This window comes from Myotis lucifugus, unplaced genomic scaffold, assembly GCF_000147115.1.
Source record: "Myotis lucifugus unplaced genomic scaffold, Myoluc2.0 scaffold_47, whole genome shotgun sequence".
Lineage (NCBI taxonomy): Eukaryota > Metazoa > Chordata > Mammalia > Chiroptera > Vespertilionidae > Myotis > Myotis lucifugus.
The window spans coordinates 7,065,510-7,082,329 of NW_005871095.1; the positions used below are offsets into that span (position 1 = coordinate 7,065,510).

The 16,820-nt window shown below is 41.9% G+C and overlaps 1 protein-coding gene across 1 annotated transcript in view; it reads left to right on the forward strand.

Moving 5' to 3' along the window:
- Positions 1-4,979: 4,979 nt before the first annotated feature.
- ADARB2 (adenosine deaminase, RNA specific B2 (inactive)) overlaps positions 4,980-16,820 on the forward strand; it is a 168,593-nt gene continuing 156,752 nt past the window's right edge. Inside the window, exon 1 of the mRNA XM_023753600.1 lies at positions 4,980-5,097. Coding sequence (XP_023609368.1) covers positions 4,980-5,097 — 118 coding nt within the window. The remainder of the gene's footprint in view (positions 5,098-16,820) is intronic.

Sequence of the window (16,820 nt, forward strand, 5' to 3'; positions counted from 1 at the left end):
GGCATGATCAGTAGCCTCTTCTGTAAGAACGTCTAACTCTGTGTGAACTTCATCTGGCCATTTCAGATGGAGCAGCTAGAGGCTCCAGGGGTTAACACCCCCTACCCCACCCCGCAGCAGCCACTGACCAGTGATGGGCTGGCCGAGGACCACCCACGGCCTGTTCTTTCAGGCGGAACAACTGAGGCAAGTTCCGTGCTGTCTCCCAGGGTCCCCAGTGGGCTGAGCCCTTAGGGCCACATCAAAGGTATTGGCTCATCAGCAATATTCAAGGGCAGAAAAAGAAATGGGCTTATAACTGAGAGTCCAGGCTTTGCATAAAGAATTCCTTCCTCACAATGAAGAGACCGGCTTTTTTATTTGCCTTGGCCTCCTCACCTATGTCCTCGGCACAGACGTTCTCCTGAAAGCTCTTTAGAGAAAGGCAAGCCCCATCCACTTCCAGAATGGTCATCACAGTCGTGAGCCTTCCTCCCGGCTAAAGCCGTCCATCAAGGTCAGTGAGACGCAATTAGAATGCAGAGGCCTCCATATCCACGCCCTTGGCTAATTGAACTCACCCACATGGTTTCTCTACTGCTCAGTGAAATGATGACATTATTGGAGGTTAATAGTTAAGGGTTTATCTAAATTAGGTATCCGTAAAGTTCTTAATTTAGCCTCTGAGTGCCTAATAGAAATGAAATTAGACCTGGAGATACCGGCTACATTTCAATCTTGTGGGGACTATTTTGCACAAAGCACCCAGGGCTAGGTCACTAAGTCCCCTCTTCCTATACAATACCTTCAATTTCTGCTAACAAAGACCTCATTTTACATGTACCCTGTTAGGCTTCTCCACTGAGAATTCTCTTTGGCTAAGAATCTGATTTCTACCCTAAGATTCCTTCATAGAGCAGTTCGAGCTGCTCCTGTAGAGGGTCACGGAGGGTGATAAATGAGAAGACATAGAGGTCACAGGAGAAGTTTGGGAGAGGATCAATGGAATGGAAATTTTAAAATATTCTACTTTGGGATAAACTGAGCATGCTTAAACACAGTGAAGGAGGGGAGTTGGGTAATATTGTTGATAAAGAGTGGGGCCCAGGATCCAAGTATGAGAAATAAGAACGAAGAGATACTGGCCAAAAGGAAATGACAAGTGAGGGCAGAGTGGTAGGCAAGTGTGGGAACATGACCGTTATCGGAAATAAAGAAAAGGGGGTCATTTCAGGTGAGAGAGACTTTGTCTTGTCCAGATTGATGTTGAGAGCAAAGACAGAGGCAGCTGTCAAGAGCCAAAATGCCCCATTCTTGACTCCCACATAAGGGACACACATGCCCAATGCAGACGCAAAGCCTTCCCTCAGGCGCTCGTCTCCCATGAGTGTGGTGAGAAGACTAGGCTGAGTGACTGCATGTTATGTGATGTGGGTGTCATGTCGTGGACAGGCTTGGGGAAGGTGGGGCATGAGTAAGGAGGGGACAGCCAGGCCATGCTGGGCTGCTGGGAAGCTGAGCAGGGGCTCCTGGTGGTCAGAAACTGGGGAGCTGACAGAACACTGCATGGTCCCCCAGAATGTGTCTGTGGATTATGACCTCATCTTCCTCTTAATAAAATCCTCTAAGTGTTATTTTTATGAGTATTTCCCCATTCCTCCTTTGGCCTTGCAATGGGAACTAAGCAAGTTTCCAGCTTTTGTGAAAGGCAATTTATTCATATGTTTGGAGGGTGGGGGAGGAGGTACCACCATTCATTTCCTGGTTGTTTTTACTGTTTTTCTTTATGCTGTTCTTTTGTTCTTAAGTGAAGCATGAAGCTTCCCCATGAGGCTAATAACTGCTCATGCTGGGCCCGGTGGCACATGAAATTCACCCGGACAGGAAGTCTAACAAGAATACACACAGCCCACCTTGTGTCTCATGACATTCTGCATCATTTGACAAATAATATTCTATTGTGTTCATTTTAGTTTTCAGAGCTCTGAGGCTAGACTCTGGATTCTCAAAATAGGAAAATGAAATGAAAATCCATATGGTAAACTGAATGGTTTGGTTCTTCATTGCTATTATTGGGCCATTTTCCTACAAGAAAATTATTTCTTTTGTCATCAACTGGGCTTTATAATGGGGTCTCTAGATTCCCACAAACCCTAGTGTATCTTTCAAATATGAAATGAGAGTTAAAACCATAAGCCTCCTAGTTTTCAGTAATCTTTGAGGTTGGGCTAGTTTGAGGCGAGGTCCCACTGCATCGGACAGGTGCTCTCCGAGTTAAGACATAGCCGGTCACCATGGCTTGAGCACATCTGGGGGCCACCGTCCACTGGGATCTTCTAGCGAAAGACTCTGAGAAGCAGACAAAATGAGCTCAACACTCTCCTGGCCTGGGCAGGGCCAACCCAGCCTGCTGCCAATGGGAAGTTTGTTTTACGGAGGCAGAGCGAGCATGCCAACCCAAAGCTGGTCTTCTTCCCCGCACCTCATCAGGGCCATTGTCACACATGTTCCCCAACAGGGCTCACATGTTTACCTAAAAACAAAAGGTCTTTAAAAGAGAGACAACAGCATTTATTTGAGAGCAACATGAATAGCTATTTAGGAAGCACTAAGTCAGGAGCCCAGATAGTGTTCCGATTAGGAGACAAAGGCAATGGGTATTTATTAGAAAGGGAAGGGGAGCAATTGCATCCATAGAAAGAAGACATTGCCCTAACCGGTTTGGCTCAGTGGATAGAGCGTCGGCCTGCAGACTGAGGGGTCCCAGGTTCGATTCTGGTCAAGGGCATGTACCTTGGTTTCGGGCACATACCCTGTAGGAAGTGTGCAGGAGGCAGCTGGTCAATGTTTCTCTCTCATCGATGTTTCTAACTCTCTATCCCTCTCCCTACCTCTCTGTAAAAAATCAATAAAATATATTAGAAAGAAGACATTGCCATTGGTGCAGATACCATAACATAGTGACACTCATTCTAAACAATGTTTTTACTTTTCAGTCCAGTGGTCATCAGTCCAGTAGTCCTAATATCTGCTTTCTTGTTATCTTTGCAAACAGTTCTTTGTTTAACAATGTGCTTAGGCCCAGTTCAGAGGTTATTTTGCCCTGGTTTAACATTCTGAAGGGTTGAGGTGTAAGACATGCAGGGCAGCTCCAGCTCCATTCTAACGTGGCTCCATTTATATTATTTTTCTTAATTGTTTTAAACATCTATAGTTTGTGTATTGAACACCACAAAGCATATTATTACCTCTCACTTTTGACACCTGAACAACATCAATTTTAGCCTGCATGTTTTTAACTCTTCCTTTCTTTAAACCAAAATTACATATGATTTTTCTTTATTCGAAAATGCAAAAGCTGTATACTGGACCTCTGCACTCTCACCCTATTTTATTCTCACTGTCAGAGCCACAATGAGTCCATGGGCTGCTCTAACAGAACACCATTTACTTCCCACAGTCTGGAGGCAGGAAGTCCAAGACGAAGACACAGTCAAATTCAGTGTCTGGTGAGGACCCCACTTCCTGGTTCACAGATGGTGTTGTCTTGCTGTGTCCTCACAGGATGGAGAGCAAAGAGAGAGAAACATGTATTTTAATAAGGACACTAATCCCATCATGGGAATTCCACCCTCATGACCTCATCACCTCCCAGAGACCCCACCTCTTCACACCATCACACTGAGGGTTAGGTGTCAGCATATGAATTTGGGAGACACACATTCGATCCATAGCACATCATTGCAGGATGGCTCCTTCTCCAGCCTGAGGGCCGCGTGGTTGTTGACTGCCATGGGCCACTGGAGGAAATCATTTGATCCTCAAAACACCTTCTGCAAAGAGGCATAAAAATCTCATTTTATAGAAAACCGAAGCCCAAGAGTTTTTCAAAGTAATCGCAAATATTTGTAGGGGCAGAGCAAGTATCCTGCTCTCCCAATTCTAACACTATGGTTTTCCCTCACTGGTTCTAATGTGGTCCATGCAGTGCTCTGATTCCATCCTACTGATCTGTTCACCCAAAGATGCCTAATGTGATCTCACCATTAAGATGCTCTGGGTAAACCTGCCATTTAAATTACAATTAAATTACCACTACCTTTAATTAAGAAGTCCCATTCATGTTTTACATTTAAGTGATTAAACGATCAATTTTCAAATATTTCCTTAATGAAACCATAAGTTTCAAGAAACCAAGTGCTGTAATTAAATTAAAGAGAAGAATGAAATAGGAGATTTGACAATTACATAGGTGGAAACCTTCTGCGATAACCAACCTTCCCTGGGTATAAGTCAAGTACTTTGAAAGGAGTACTAGGGAATGGGGAAAATACACGAGGAAGCAACACTTACCAAATCTACCATGAACCAAACACTATAATAAGTGAGCTCACATACATGAACATTTAACCCTCATAAGAACACGAGAGGATAGATGGAAATTACTACTTTATTTATTTAACAAATGTACTAACTCTATCTCACAGAGTTCCAGTGACTGCCCCTGAATGGCACAGCTGCTAACTGGCAGCAGGACCATGAACCCATGTCTCCGAGTCCATGCCCAGCACTGTCCCCTGCAGCACAGACCCTGACAGGCCCCAGACCAGGCGGCCTGAGTGCTCACCCCAGTGCCCACTCACTGCCGTGACACCTGGCATGCGTTATGCATAGCTCTGCCTCAGTTTGCTTTTTTGTAGAGTGGTAATCTATATATATAAAAGTCTAAGCGACTGGATGACCAGACAACTGGCTGGTAGCTATGATGCGTACTGACCACCAAGGGACAGACACTCAGTGCAGGAGCTGCCCTCTGGTGGTCAGTGCACTCCCACAGCGGGAGTGTTGCTCAGCTGACAGAGGGGCACCAGAAGCTGGGCTAACTGCTGGCGAGCACAGCTGAAGCAGCTCGAGCCTCTCCCGTGGACACTCCCCCTGGGCGCCCAAGCAGCAGCTGAGGCAGGTGCAGCGGGGCCCGGGCCGGGGTGAGCGGGAGCAGCATGGTGCCTGGTGCCCAGCCCGGCTCAGACTCTTCCCTGTCCACTTGCGGCTTCAAGCACTACTTTGTGCTGTGCGGGATCAACACGGACAGCGGGCTGGAGCCCGATGAGCTGGCAGGTAAGGCTGGGCTGCAGAGGCACGGAGGTCTACTGATCCTTCAGGCCAGGCCGAGGGCCTCTAGTTAATAATAATAATAATAAATAAAAATAATAAAGTTATTGTAAAGATTAAATGAATCAACACATGCGATGGCCCTAGAACAGTAGCTTGTACATTGTAATCAAGACTGGCTGTTTTTAATCTTATTACTACTATTACTGTAATATTTGTATACTATTTGGGTAGTTTGCAAAGTCCTTTTCTATTCTCACAAAAACTATCTGAAGCAACAATAATAATAAAAATAGCAAAAGTAATAGTAGTAATAATACAATATTTCCATCCCAGAAATGAAGAAACAAAGGTTTGGAGAAATTAAATGACTTGTCCAAGGAATTTTGCCCAGAAAGTAAAAGAGCAGAAACACAGCTTTATAATTTTAGGCTTCATATCCTGCTCCATGACACCACAAAGCATTAATTTAATAATTTCACATTTTTCCAAAACACATGGACACTAACTCACATGATTATATAAAATCTAATTCCTGAGGTTGGAAATCAATTTTTTAGTGTTCCTACTTTTAAATAAAAGTAGACATATTTAAATGTTTCCTTCTGCATCTCACTCTTCAAAAGTAATAAATTTTTAATAAAGAGTTATTACTAATGGCTTTATTAGGTATGATAATGGCAATATGTTCATCTTTAAGGGGGCTAGGATTTGCTTCAAAATAATACTGCGGAGAGGGGTGTGGGTCCAGGTGAAATAAGACTGTACGTGACAACAGTTTAGAAGCCAAGTGATAATCAGGTGAGGATTCACTAAACTCTTCTGTCTTCCTCTGCCTGTTTAAATTTTCCATAATTAAAAGTTATTTTTAATAAAGTTAATAAATGTTGAAAATAATAATTTCACATGTTTCTTCACTCTACCTCTCATCCTACAGTACGAAATCTCAATCAGCAGCCTCGTGTCACCCTTATCCCACTCTCCACAAGCATAGTGGGAAATGTCCATCCAAAGATAGGATCTTGCCCAGCGGGCCTGGCTCAGTGGTTGAGCATCGACCTATGAACCAGGAGATCATGGTTTGATTCCAAGTCAGGGCACATGGCCAGGTTACTAGCTGGATCCCCAGCGTGGGGCGTGCAAGAGGCAGCTGATCACTGATTCTCTCTCATCATTGATGCTTCTGTCTCTCTCTCCCTCTCCCTTCCTTTCTAAAATCAAATAAAACATTTTTTTAAAAAGATAGAATTTTTACCTTAGGGAGCAAGGGCTGTTTGTGATGACAGAGATTCCATATAGTCCGATTTGGGAACTGTAATACCCAAAAAAGGGCTAGTGGGATTTTCAACTGTTTTCTATTTTTCCTCAAATATTGAGTGACCCACTCCAGAGTTCTGTCAATTATGTTTCTGAACCGTCCTATCCAGTCAACGTTATTGCTCACTCATTGACACACAGAGACAATTCCTCCAATAGCCAGCTGAAGAGGTTAAAAGCTGAAGGGCGTGGTTATATGCAAGTTTAGTTTATTAGGGGAATCAAATAAATTGATTATATATATATATCACCAAAAAATTATACAGCATTGAATAAATGGACTATATTACAAACATGTAAGAGTTAGCTTGTATAATAGAGAAGAAAACGAAGGACAGGTGGGTTTTGAGGGAGAATAAATGGCCGAGAAAGCCTTACCACATGAATGGCCACAGCCTCTGGAGTCCAGTGTGTCTCCCATGGGACAGAGGAAGGGCTCTCATAGGAAGAATAAGTGCCAAGAAGAGGACAGAGAGCAGCTGTGGTCTGGGGTGATTTCCCCGTTGGTCTGGGCCTACTTAGAAGAAAATTTTTAAATAGTTTGCACTTAGTCTCATCTTGGAAAGTTGGTTTCATTTCATCTTCCAGGCACCTCTCTCCAGGCCTCCCCATCACAGGTTCTCCAAGTCAGCCTTCCAAGTGGAGCTGTTTCGTCCCACTCTGCTGAGGTTTTAGCTCATTTCCACTGCAGCTGTTATCTTGGTGGGAGCCTGATGAGCTTCTTTTCCAGACTGGCTGATTCCGTTTGCCCGTTTTTCTTGTTTTTGTTGTTGCTGCCCCTTCCCTCCACTGGGCCACTCCCCTCAAGCTCCTTTGGTCCATTTCTGTGTGTACAAGGTCAGAGTACTCTTTGTTGCCTGTCTGAGTTCTGTAAGGGGAAAAAATTAAAAGGCACAAAGTTTAAACTGAACTTTTCTGTGCTCTGTGTTTATATCATACACAATAAAATGTTTGACTGAGTTCTTATTGATTTTTTCATGTAATTTCACAAGCAGGGAGTGCTTTACTCTCACAAAGGTAGCCTCTGACTCCTTCAGTTTGAAAATGTCTGTTGTCAGTGGGCTAGCGAAGGGTGAGCCTAGAACAGCGGTTCTCAACCTGTGGGTCGCGACCCCTTTGGGGGTGGAACGACCCTTTCACAGGGGTCGCCTAAGACCATCGGAAAACACATATATAATTCCATATTGTTTTTGTGATTAATCACTATGCTTTAATTATGTTCAATTTGTAACCATGAAAATACATCCGGCATATCAGATATTTACATTACGATTCATAACAGTAGCAAAATTACAGTTATGAAGTAGCAACGAAAATAATTTGATGGTTGGGGGTCACCACAACATGAGGAACTGTATTAAAGGGTCGCGGCATTAGGAAGGTTGAGAACCACTGGCCTCGAATAACACTCGCATTATGTGAACCGGCAGACTAGCTGTTTCATGAAAATGTTTGGCTTCCTGTTTTCTGGTTTTGTTTTTCTGTCACCCTCAAGCATTGTTCGGGCCTCTCTACAGGCCTGTGCTGTGGCTAGTATCAAAAGCATGGGAAAATTTGAAATTTAGATTAAAACACAAAGACAGCACATAAGTCCCATGGGGGCATGTTAATTGTGGTGACACAGGCAAAACATAAGTGGATGAAATTTGACAAGAGGATGTTAGGAAACCTGGCCAAGCCAAGAGAGACTCTCTTCTATCGCACCAAGGAGGCTTCGTAGAAGAAAGGAAGTACGTGTTGGGCCAGGGGGATAAAGAAAAAATTATGAGTCTCTGTTTATCCCAGAAATTGTGACTAATCCAGAAATTCTACAATTACATGATGTACATTTCATTAGCTTACTATGATATCCTTATGGAATATTTCACTTCCAAATGATGAGAAAGTTATAGAAAGATCCTATTTCAACAAATTTCTTGTATGACTTGCTTAAAACTCAGCCAGCCATTTATTTGAATTTTGATTTTTTATGAAATTTTCATTGGGCCCAGTATGTTGGGTACCCACACCATTTACTTATGAACTGACAACATAAAATCCAATGACAATTTTTTGTTATTTTTACAGTATGAAAAGAGAATTCAGAATAACAGAATGAGCAGAAGTTACTTAATTTCTCTAAGCTCAGTTCCTTCATCTGTGCAAAATACAGAGAATAACACACTCTTTCTGTGTCAGTTTGAGAAATTAAAGGAGACCATATGCACAAGTTACTTAGCATTAGAAGTGTCATTCCAACTGAAGTTAAAATTCCTTTTGCTTATTATAACATTACTAAATTGTCATGGTGGTGGGGGGTGGGGGCAGAAGTAACCTAAAATTCCATGGGAATAAATAAAAATGATTGACTTTACTTCCTGTGTGAGTTGGTATACTTGAAGAGTAATACCTACCTAATAGAAAGGATCTAATGCAGCAGTTCTCAACCTGTGGGTCCCGACCCCTTTGGCAGTCGAACGACCCTTTCACAGGGGTCGCCTAAGACCATCCTGCATATCAGATATTTACATTACGATTCATAACAGTAGCAACATTACAGTTATGAAGTAGCAACAAAAATAATTTTATGGTTGGGTCACAACATGAGGAACTGTATTTAAAGGGCCAGAAGGTTGAGAAACACTGAAGAGAGTTCACTGAGATAATATGTGTAAAGGGCTTAGAAAAATGTTAGCTATTATCATTATTACTAAAACTAGAGGCCAGTGTGCAATTGAAATCGCACGAGGAGGCACCCCGCCTCCCGCCGTGTGAGGAGGCACCCCACAGACAGCCGGGACCCGCGCCTGACTCGCATTGTCCCCTGGCCCCCCTGCCTGTTTCCGCTCCGGGCCACCCTGGCCGCCACGCCAGCTCGGGCAGGCTCCCCGCCCCCCAGTTTCTGTCTCCATCTCCGCTCCAGGCCTCGTGCAACCTCCTCCTGTCCAGTGGTGACCCGTTAGGGCAGTGGTTCTCAACCTCAGGCCCTTTAAATACAGTTCCTCATGTTGTGACCCAACCATAAAACTATTTTCGTTGCTACTTCATAACTGTAATGTTGCTACTGTTATGAATCGTAATGTAAATATCTGATATGCAGGATGGTCTTAAACCCCTGTGAAAGGGTAGTTTGACCGCCAAAGGGGTCGCGACCCACAGGTTGAGAACCGCCACGTTACAGCATCCCAGCCCAATTTGCATATTACCTCTTTATTTATTTATATATAGAGAGATAGATAGATTGTCCTCAAAAATGAGAAATGTATGAACATTTGTTCAGAATAACTAAATAGGACTACGTCAGTACTTTTTTACTCAAACTGTAACAGACATCTTAGTTTTGGTCCATTTTAATCCTTTTACATTTTCCTGCACATTCCATGTCATTTTTACCTCCAGGCCTTTGGTCCTGTTGTAGCTCCATCCTGAAATGCTCACTCGCCCACATGACACACAATCATTGTCTGAAACCTCCTGCTGCCCCCAGACCCCATCAAAACCCTATGTCCACAGCATTCAGATACACTCTGGTTCCTCCTTTGCATAGTTCTTGACATTAATAATTTTCTAACCTGCTCAGGTGAGTTATCTTCTCTCAAAGTTCAAATTTCTTAATGTCAAGAGCTATTTTGCATACATCTGCTAAAAATCTATATATATATATAAAAGCCTAAGCAACTGCAGACCGTTCAACCATTCGACCAGTAGCTATGACATGCACTGACCACCAGGGGGCAGATGCTCAACACACAGGCATGGAGACATGGAACAGACTGATGAATCTCAGGGAAGCGGGGAGGTGGGAGGGCAGGAAGAGATTAACCTAAGACCTTATATGCATACTAGAGGCCCGGTGCACAGATTCGTGCACCAGTGGGGTCCCTCCACCCGGCCTGCAGGGATCGGGCCAAATCCTTGCATCAGGCCTCCAACATCCCCCAAAGGGTCCTGGATTGTGAGAGGGCATAGGCCAGGCCAAGGAACCCCACCAGTGCATTAGTGCACCAGGCCTCTAGTAATTAAATTAGACCATTTACGTGATGGAAACAAACACTTCATGAAATGAAGTCTCCAATCTGAGAACAGCTAAATGGATGGAAGGCAAGAAGGTTTTATAGGATAAATAATAAAAACCAAAAAAGAGACAAACAGAAAATCCCTGATCAGCTAGAGCCACATAGTCAGCCTTGGTGGGGTGAGAAGAAACTAGGAAAGAAGTATAGAGCCCACAGCTGGCTTGGCATTGGGGACCGGCCACCTAGAGACCTTGCCTTCTGGTCAAGCCCAGCATGTACAGGAACACAAAAGTGCTCTAAGTTTCTGTTTGCTAATGTGGCACCACTGTGCAGGGTAGGCTCCATCTTGGACCTAGAAACTTATTTCAACATATCTTCTACATCAGCTCAGCTGAGGAAACAGTCTTCAGTGGAAAGGGAAAATGTGCTTCCAGATCCAGAGGGAAGGTGGCTTATATGGACAAAAGTCCCCACTCCTGGCTCCTGATTGGTCTGTTCCATGCAAATGAGGACTGCAAATCTTTGCAGTTTGATTTGTCTAACAGGCACTGTCCTGATTGGTCAGAATTGAGCTGTTGTAATTGGTCAGTGAAGAAGTTAATGGGGATGTAACTGCGTAGTTTTAATTGGATGGGGAAGCCTCAGTCCTACTGGCTTAAATAGGATTCCAGGAAGTCCCTTCTAAGGGCTGGCTCAGGCGCCAGAGCCACAGTGCAGGCAGGCAGCTTGGTGCACAGGCAGGTGGCTTAGTGCAGCTTCTCCCCTGAGTGCAGTTTGCATGAGAGACCCCTGTGTAAAAATAGCCACTAGATTCTGTTTGGGGTTTTTTGTTTGTTTAATTTGAACCCAGTTAGCCATTGGGAGCCTTTCTTAAGTAGGTATCTTCTTTCTCAGAGTCCACAATACATACTGGTATATGGGTGTGTTAATTTATACCAAAAAAAAAAGTGTTCTTATTTACATCTTTTGCAAAAACAATTTCTAAAATTTATTTTAACAGACTTTATGCATTTTTTCCTAGAGGATGAAAAAAGGAACTATTCCAATATCCTCCCACTCTCCAGTGAAAATGCTTGTTAACTCCCTGAGAGTCCCTTCACGCAGCTAACGGCACGCCATAGACAGGCTCACTCAGGTGGACAAAATACATTAATTTCTGCAGTTGTATTTATTCAAATATGTAACTACTATATATTTCTAATTTTTTACTCAACTAGCATGAACACGGATATAGTGAGATTAATAGAAAATGCCAAAGACTAAGAAATATAAGGACTCTTGCATAATGTCATGAGAAGAATATTCTCCTTGAAAGAGAATATAGTCAATGATAAATCAGGTTGCATCAGAGTTACATGAAGCAGATGAATTTTCATCACAAAATATAAGACCTTATTATTTAAATGAAATCACTCATTTAGAGAAAGAATATAAAATTTGAAATGCCAGTTAAGGCAGCTTCTCCCAGAGGGAAATTTAGACACATCTGTGTGCATTAACATCCTCTAATGTTCTGTTCTCTACAAGCTGTGGAAGGTGCAAATTTTTAGAAAAATAAAATTTCTGTTCACTATATAAATGCTTCTTTAAATTATTATTGTAAAGATATTTGTGATACTGCAGAGTGTTATATGAAGAATAACCTAATTCCAATCCTAACATTGTCACACATGATTTTTTGTAATATCAAAGTAGCTTTTGAACAAAAAGCCAGGCATAATGGCCTTTTAAGCTACCAACATCACCAGCGTTTAAGCACAATAAATAAATGTGATTGCTGAACATCATCAGCAAAGAGTTTCTTTAAAACAAAAAGTGATCTGGGCTAATTATAAAAGGAATACAGAAATAATAGCTGTTGGGAAATTATAGGCTTCCCTCATGATGGTTCTCTGTTTCATAAAATTCTAGTAAACTAATAGACAGTTGATAAACATAAGTGGTTTCTGAGGAGTTGCTATGTGTGAATAAAGTTATTTATTCTGTACACGCACACCATGAGAACCTGACAGAGTTGTTTCTATTACAGAATGAAGTCGTATTACAAAAGGTGATGGCTGGGGCTTGAACCTAAAATACCCTCCTGACTTCTCTAGCTTGTAGTTAATTTCATTCACCTCAGCTCATGTGTTTGGGTAAGGAAACAAACATTACCTAGGGAGAAAGGTGGCCATAAGCCCTAACTGGAGTGGCTTTATTACAAAAGCAATCCTTCCTCTCCCTATGCAATGGTTTTTCTCTTAAAGCATGATTACACACATTTTGCCACCTTTCCTATTGTGAATGATGTGCAGACTAGAACCTTCTCTAAAGCCCGTCCTCATGGCACGGATCCCCAGCTCCTGTCTGTGAGGGGGGGTGTCCCCCAGTGACAAGTGCCTGTGCTGGCGACATGGGCTGTAGACAAGCGGTGTCAGTCACTATGTCTCGCCCATGAGGGGTGTAGAGCAGTGGTGGCCATGCTACAGCTCAGATCATAAACAAACAACAACAAAAACAGTGCATCAAGTCCCATCAGAGTGGGGGTTCAATATAGACGACCCAGAAGGCCTGGTGCAGGGATGCCGAAGGAAAAACATCTCCACAAGCTAAAGGGCCCCAATTCTCACAGCAGCTGGATTATAGAATATTTCACAAGCTTTTTTCACCAGAAATAACCTGAGAGGATGAAGGCTTCTGTAACTTTGTGTGGTAACAGATGGTAACTAGACTGATTGTGGCGATCATTTCACAGGGTACACAAATATCAAATCATATACCTGAAACTAATGCAATGTTATGTGTAACTAATGCAATGTTATGTGTCAATTACATCTCAATTTAAAAGAAGCTCCTTGAATTAGTTTCACACAAAGGCAACAATTAGACCATCCCCCAGCCAGGTCCACCTACTGCTGGTCCTGCTGGTCCTGCCCATCCTGCTGGTCCACCTACGCCAGACATCCCGTGGCCCAAAGGACACCTCTTGCTGGAGGCACCTCAGTCCTCCAGGATCGGTTATGTGCCCATCCTTTATGCCCTCAGGGTCTCCCAGGTGAGCTGCAGGAGCAGGCAATGTTGTGTTTAATTTCCCGGATGTGTGACTCTCCCAGGCAGGCAGAGCCCTGAGGCTCACCACTGGTTCCCGAGCAGGAGCTGAGCCCTGGCATAGAGAAGGCCCTCTGGGACCATCTGCCAAATATATTCACCTAAAGAGATAAAACAGCAGCAAGTAAAACATTTCCAAATTACATTTAAATGGGAATTTCTGATACTGGTCTCTGTCAGCATCACCTGCTTAGGTCATCTTAAATCTTCTCTTATTATCCTTCTCTCAATCTAATAACCTAACCCAAAACTCACACTGTTAGCTTAACATCTTCTTGATAATATTAATGTTTCCTTTCTGATTATTAAAAAAACAGTACCTAAATGTTAAATAGCCATCTTCTTCTTTAGTATCTGTCCAGTGTGCACCAACTTATCAAGGGATTACATAACTGCACGTTCAATTAAGATCATAGTTAGCAGTATAACAGTCATGCTGCAATGTGAGGTTGACTGAGGCTCATCTGAGTGAAATTTTATCCACCGTCCAAGTTTACTTTACACCTGTATTTATACGATTATTAAAGTTCTCAAGGAAGCATTTACATTTTCCTGACATTATACACACATAAATAGAACTACCCACTACCTGTCCTTTAAATTATCTGTGTGTCATATTTCAAATCTTCTGTGTTCTTCTTCCTGAAATTTCCCCCGTCGGTGTGATGGGGCAACTATACTGAAGCCAAGTCGTGGACGATAGGACTTGGTCCTGGGGGAAGAGACTTTGGACAGAGCTGGCTAAGGACCCTCCAGTTACCGTCCCTGCAAACTTGGCCTCAGTTTCCACATCTGTAAAACAGAAATAATAATTTATTTCACAGGGTGTAAGAATTAATGAGATCTGCATGCAATTGGTTATCCATGTATTTTAATCCAGTTGGCTTTTCCTCTTCTGCCCCTCAAAGCACTTTAACATCAATCACAAACCATATGATCTCCAATTGGGCTGTTTAAGCAATAAGAACATAACATTTAAAGACCTGCACTACCCTCCATGCAAAATATACGGGGGACACATGCGATATGTCAATCTTAACTCAAACTTCCTCATTCAGAGAGTGTCATGACCATGGTCACCTTATTCCTGTCCTTTCTTGATGCTCACCTATCTCTTGCGTAACTGCTTTCATTATTCTCTCTTTATCTTATTTCCTCTTTGGTTATAATAATTGCCATTCTCAATGTTTGCTTCAGAGCTAAAATGCCAGCTGAGTTCTTTACAGACCCAATGGAAAATAAAATAGTGCATTTTTCAACTTGGCTGAGTTAGAAAGCAGAGGGCTGTTTCCTTTGTTGCTTGTTTCTTCATTTCCTTTAAGCATGTATATCAGTTGGTTTGTTTCTACCTAAGACCATCTTTAGGATTAATTGTTCACTCAGCTGTTCCTTCATTCATTCATTCAAGAAGTGTTCAGGAAGACCCCACTGCTGTGCGAGGTTCTGGTGCACAACAGGGGCTGGAAGATCCATTATTGACTTACGGAGTCTGCATGGTCAGTCCCAAGGTGACTGACACAGTAAGGACAATAATCAATAATAGGGTGAGACAAAGGAGAAGAGGGGATCCTTGGGACCTATTCAGCATTTTTAAATAAATTTTCTTAAACCTCTACCAGGAGCCAGACAGCAATGTTAGCCTGCCAGACAAAGGAAATGCATAGCATCCTCCACCTTCATTAAGAGACTTGGAACTCCATGACTTAAAGACTTTTTATGTGGAAAAGTAAGTGAGCACCCTAGATCAAAATACACTAGTGAAAAGTACTCTTAGCAAAGGTATGAATGGAAAGATCAGTAAATAACTAAGACTTCATGAACAAGAAGACAAATGCAGTATTTCGTAAAACTTTAGAGAATTGGGGACATGTGCTTCATTCTTACCTCCAGCTACTTTTTCTCGAACTAGCTGGAGTGACAGATTATTCCCATTTGCTAACATTTGCCAATGACGACATTGCTAAGTTAAACAAAATAAATTTAAAAATTCTCAACCGACTTCTGAGTATGTCATTATATAAATGTCAACCTAACAGCTATGTTTCTACCATCCAAGGAGATCATTTGTTCATTCATAGCTGTGCATTTCCCACGAGGCATCAGGCATTATGCTGTGGACGCACAGTGAATGAAGTAACATAGTCATGGAATTTACGGGATTAAGAGAAGGAGACTTCAGTAAACTAACCATATAAATAAATATGGTATTATGAATTGTGGTAAGTGCTATGAAGGGAAAGAGTAAGAGTTATGAGGATGTAAGGTACAGTACCTGAGCAAATCTGATATATCACAGGGGGTAAATATTTCTTTTGGGGGGTTAATTACAAGTTCATTTCCTTTAATAATCATAGGACATTAGTGGTTATAGGACCTTGGGTTTAGTGAATCCATCTTGGTTGTGTTTTTGTAGTTTGTTGTTTTCTTAAAAACATTTCTTCTAAACTGTTGAGTTTATGAACATAAAATTGTTCATATACTCCCTTATACTTTTAATGACTACAGGATCTGTAGCGACGTCCCCAGTTTTATTCCTGAGACTGGTGATTTGTGTCTCTCTCTTTTTATCTTTCTCAGTCTTGCAAGATGTTTATCAGTCTTACAGACTTTTTTAATGAGCCAGTTTTGTTTCATTAATTGTCTCTGTTTTCACGTTTTTAGCTGCATTGACTTCTTATCTTTATTATTGCATCCCTTCTACTTTCTTTGAGGTTTTTTTTCTTCTTGTTATAATTTATTAAAATAGAAGTGTATTTCTTTGAGACCTTTCTTCATTGCTGCTGTAAGCATTTAGGGTTAAATTTTCCTCTTAGCACAGCTTTAGCTACATTCTACATGTTTTGTAATGTTGTGTTTTCATTTTTATATAGTTTCATGTATTTTTGTTTTCTCTGAGACTTCTGCTCTGATGTGTAGGTTATTTAGAAGTGCATTGTTTAATTTCCAAGTATTTGTAGACTTTCTTGTCTTTCTGTTATTGATTTCCTGTTCAAGTCCTTTATGGTCAGAGAACACACTCTATGATTTCAACTCTTTGAAATTTGTTCAGATAGTTTTATGGCCTATAGTCATAAAATTTACTTGTATGGTGTATGGTCTATCTTGGTGACTGTTCCATGAGCACTTGAAAAATATGCATGTTCTGCGCTGACAGGTGAATGTTCTATAAATATCAATTAGTTCCTGTTGGTGGATGGGATGGTTCAGCTCTTCCAAGTTGTTGCTGACCTTCAGTCCAGTAGGTCTATTAATCACCAAGAGCTGGGAGTTGAAGTCCCTAACATAACTCTGGATTTGTCTATTTCTCATTTCAGGTTTATCAGTTTTTGC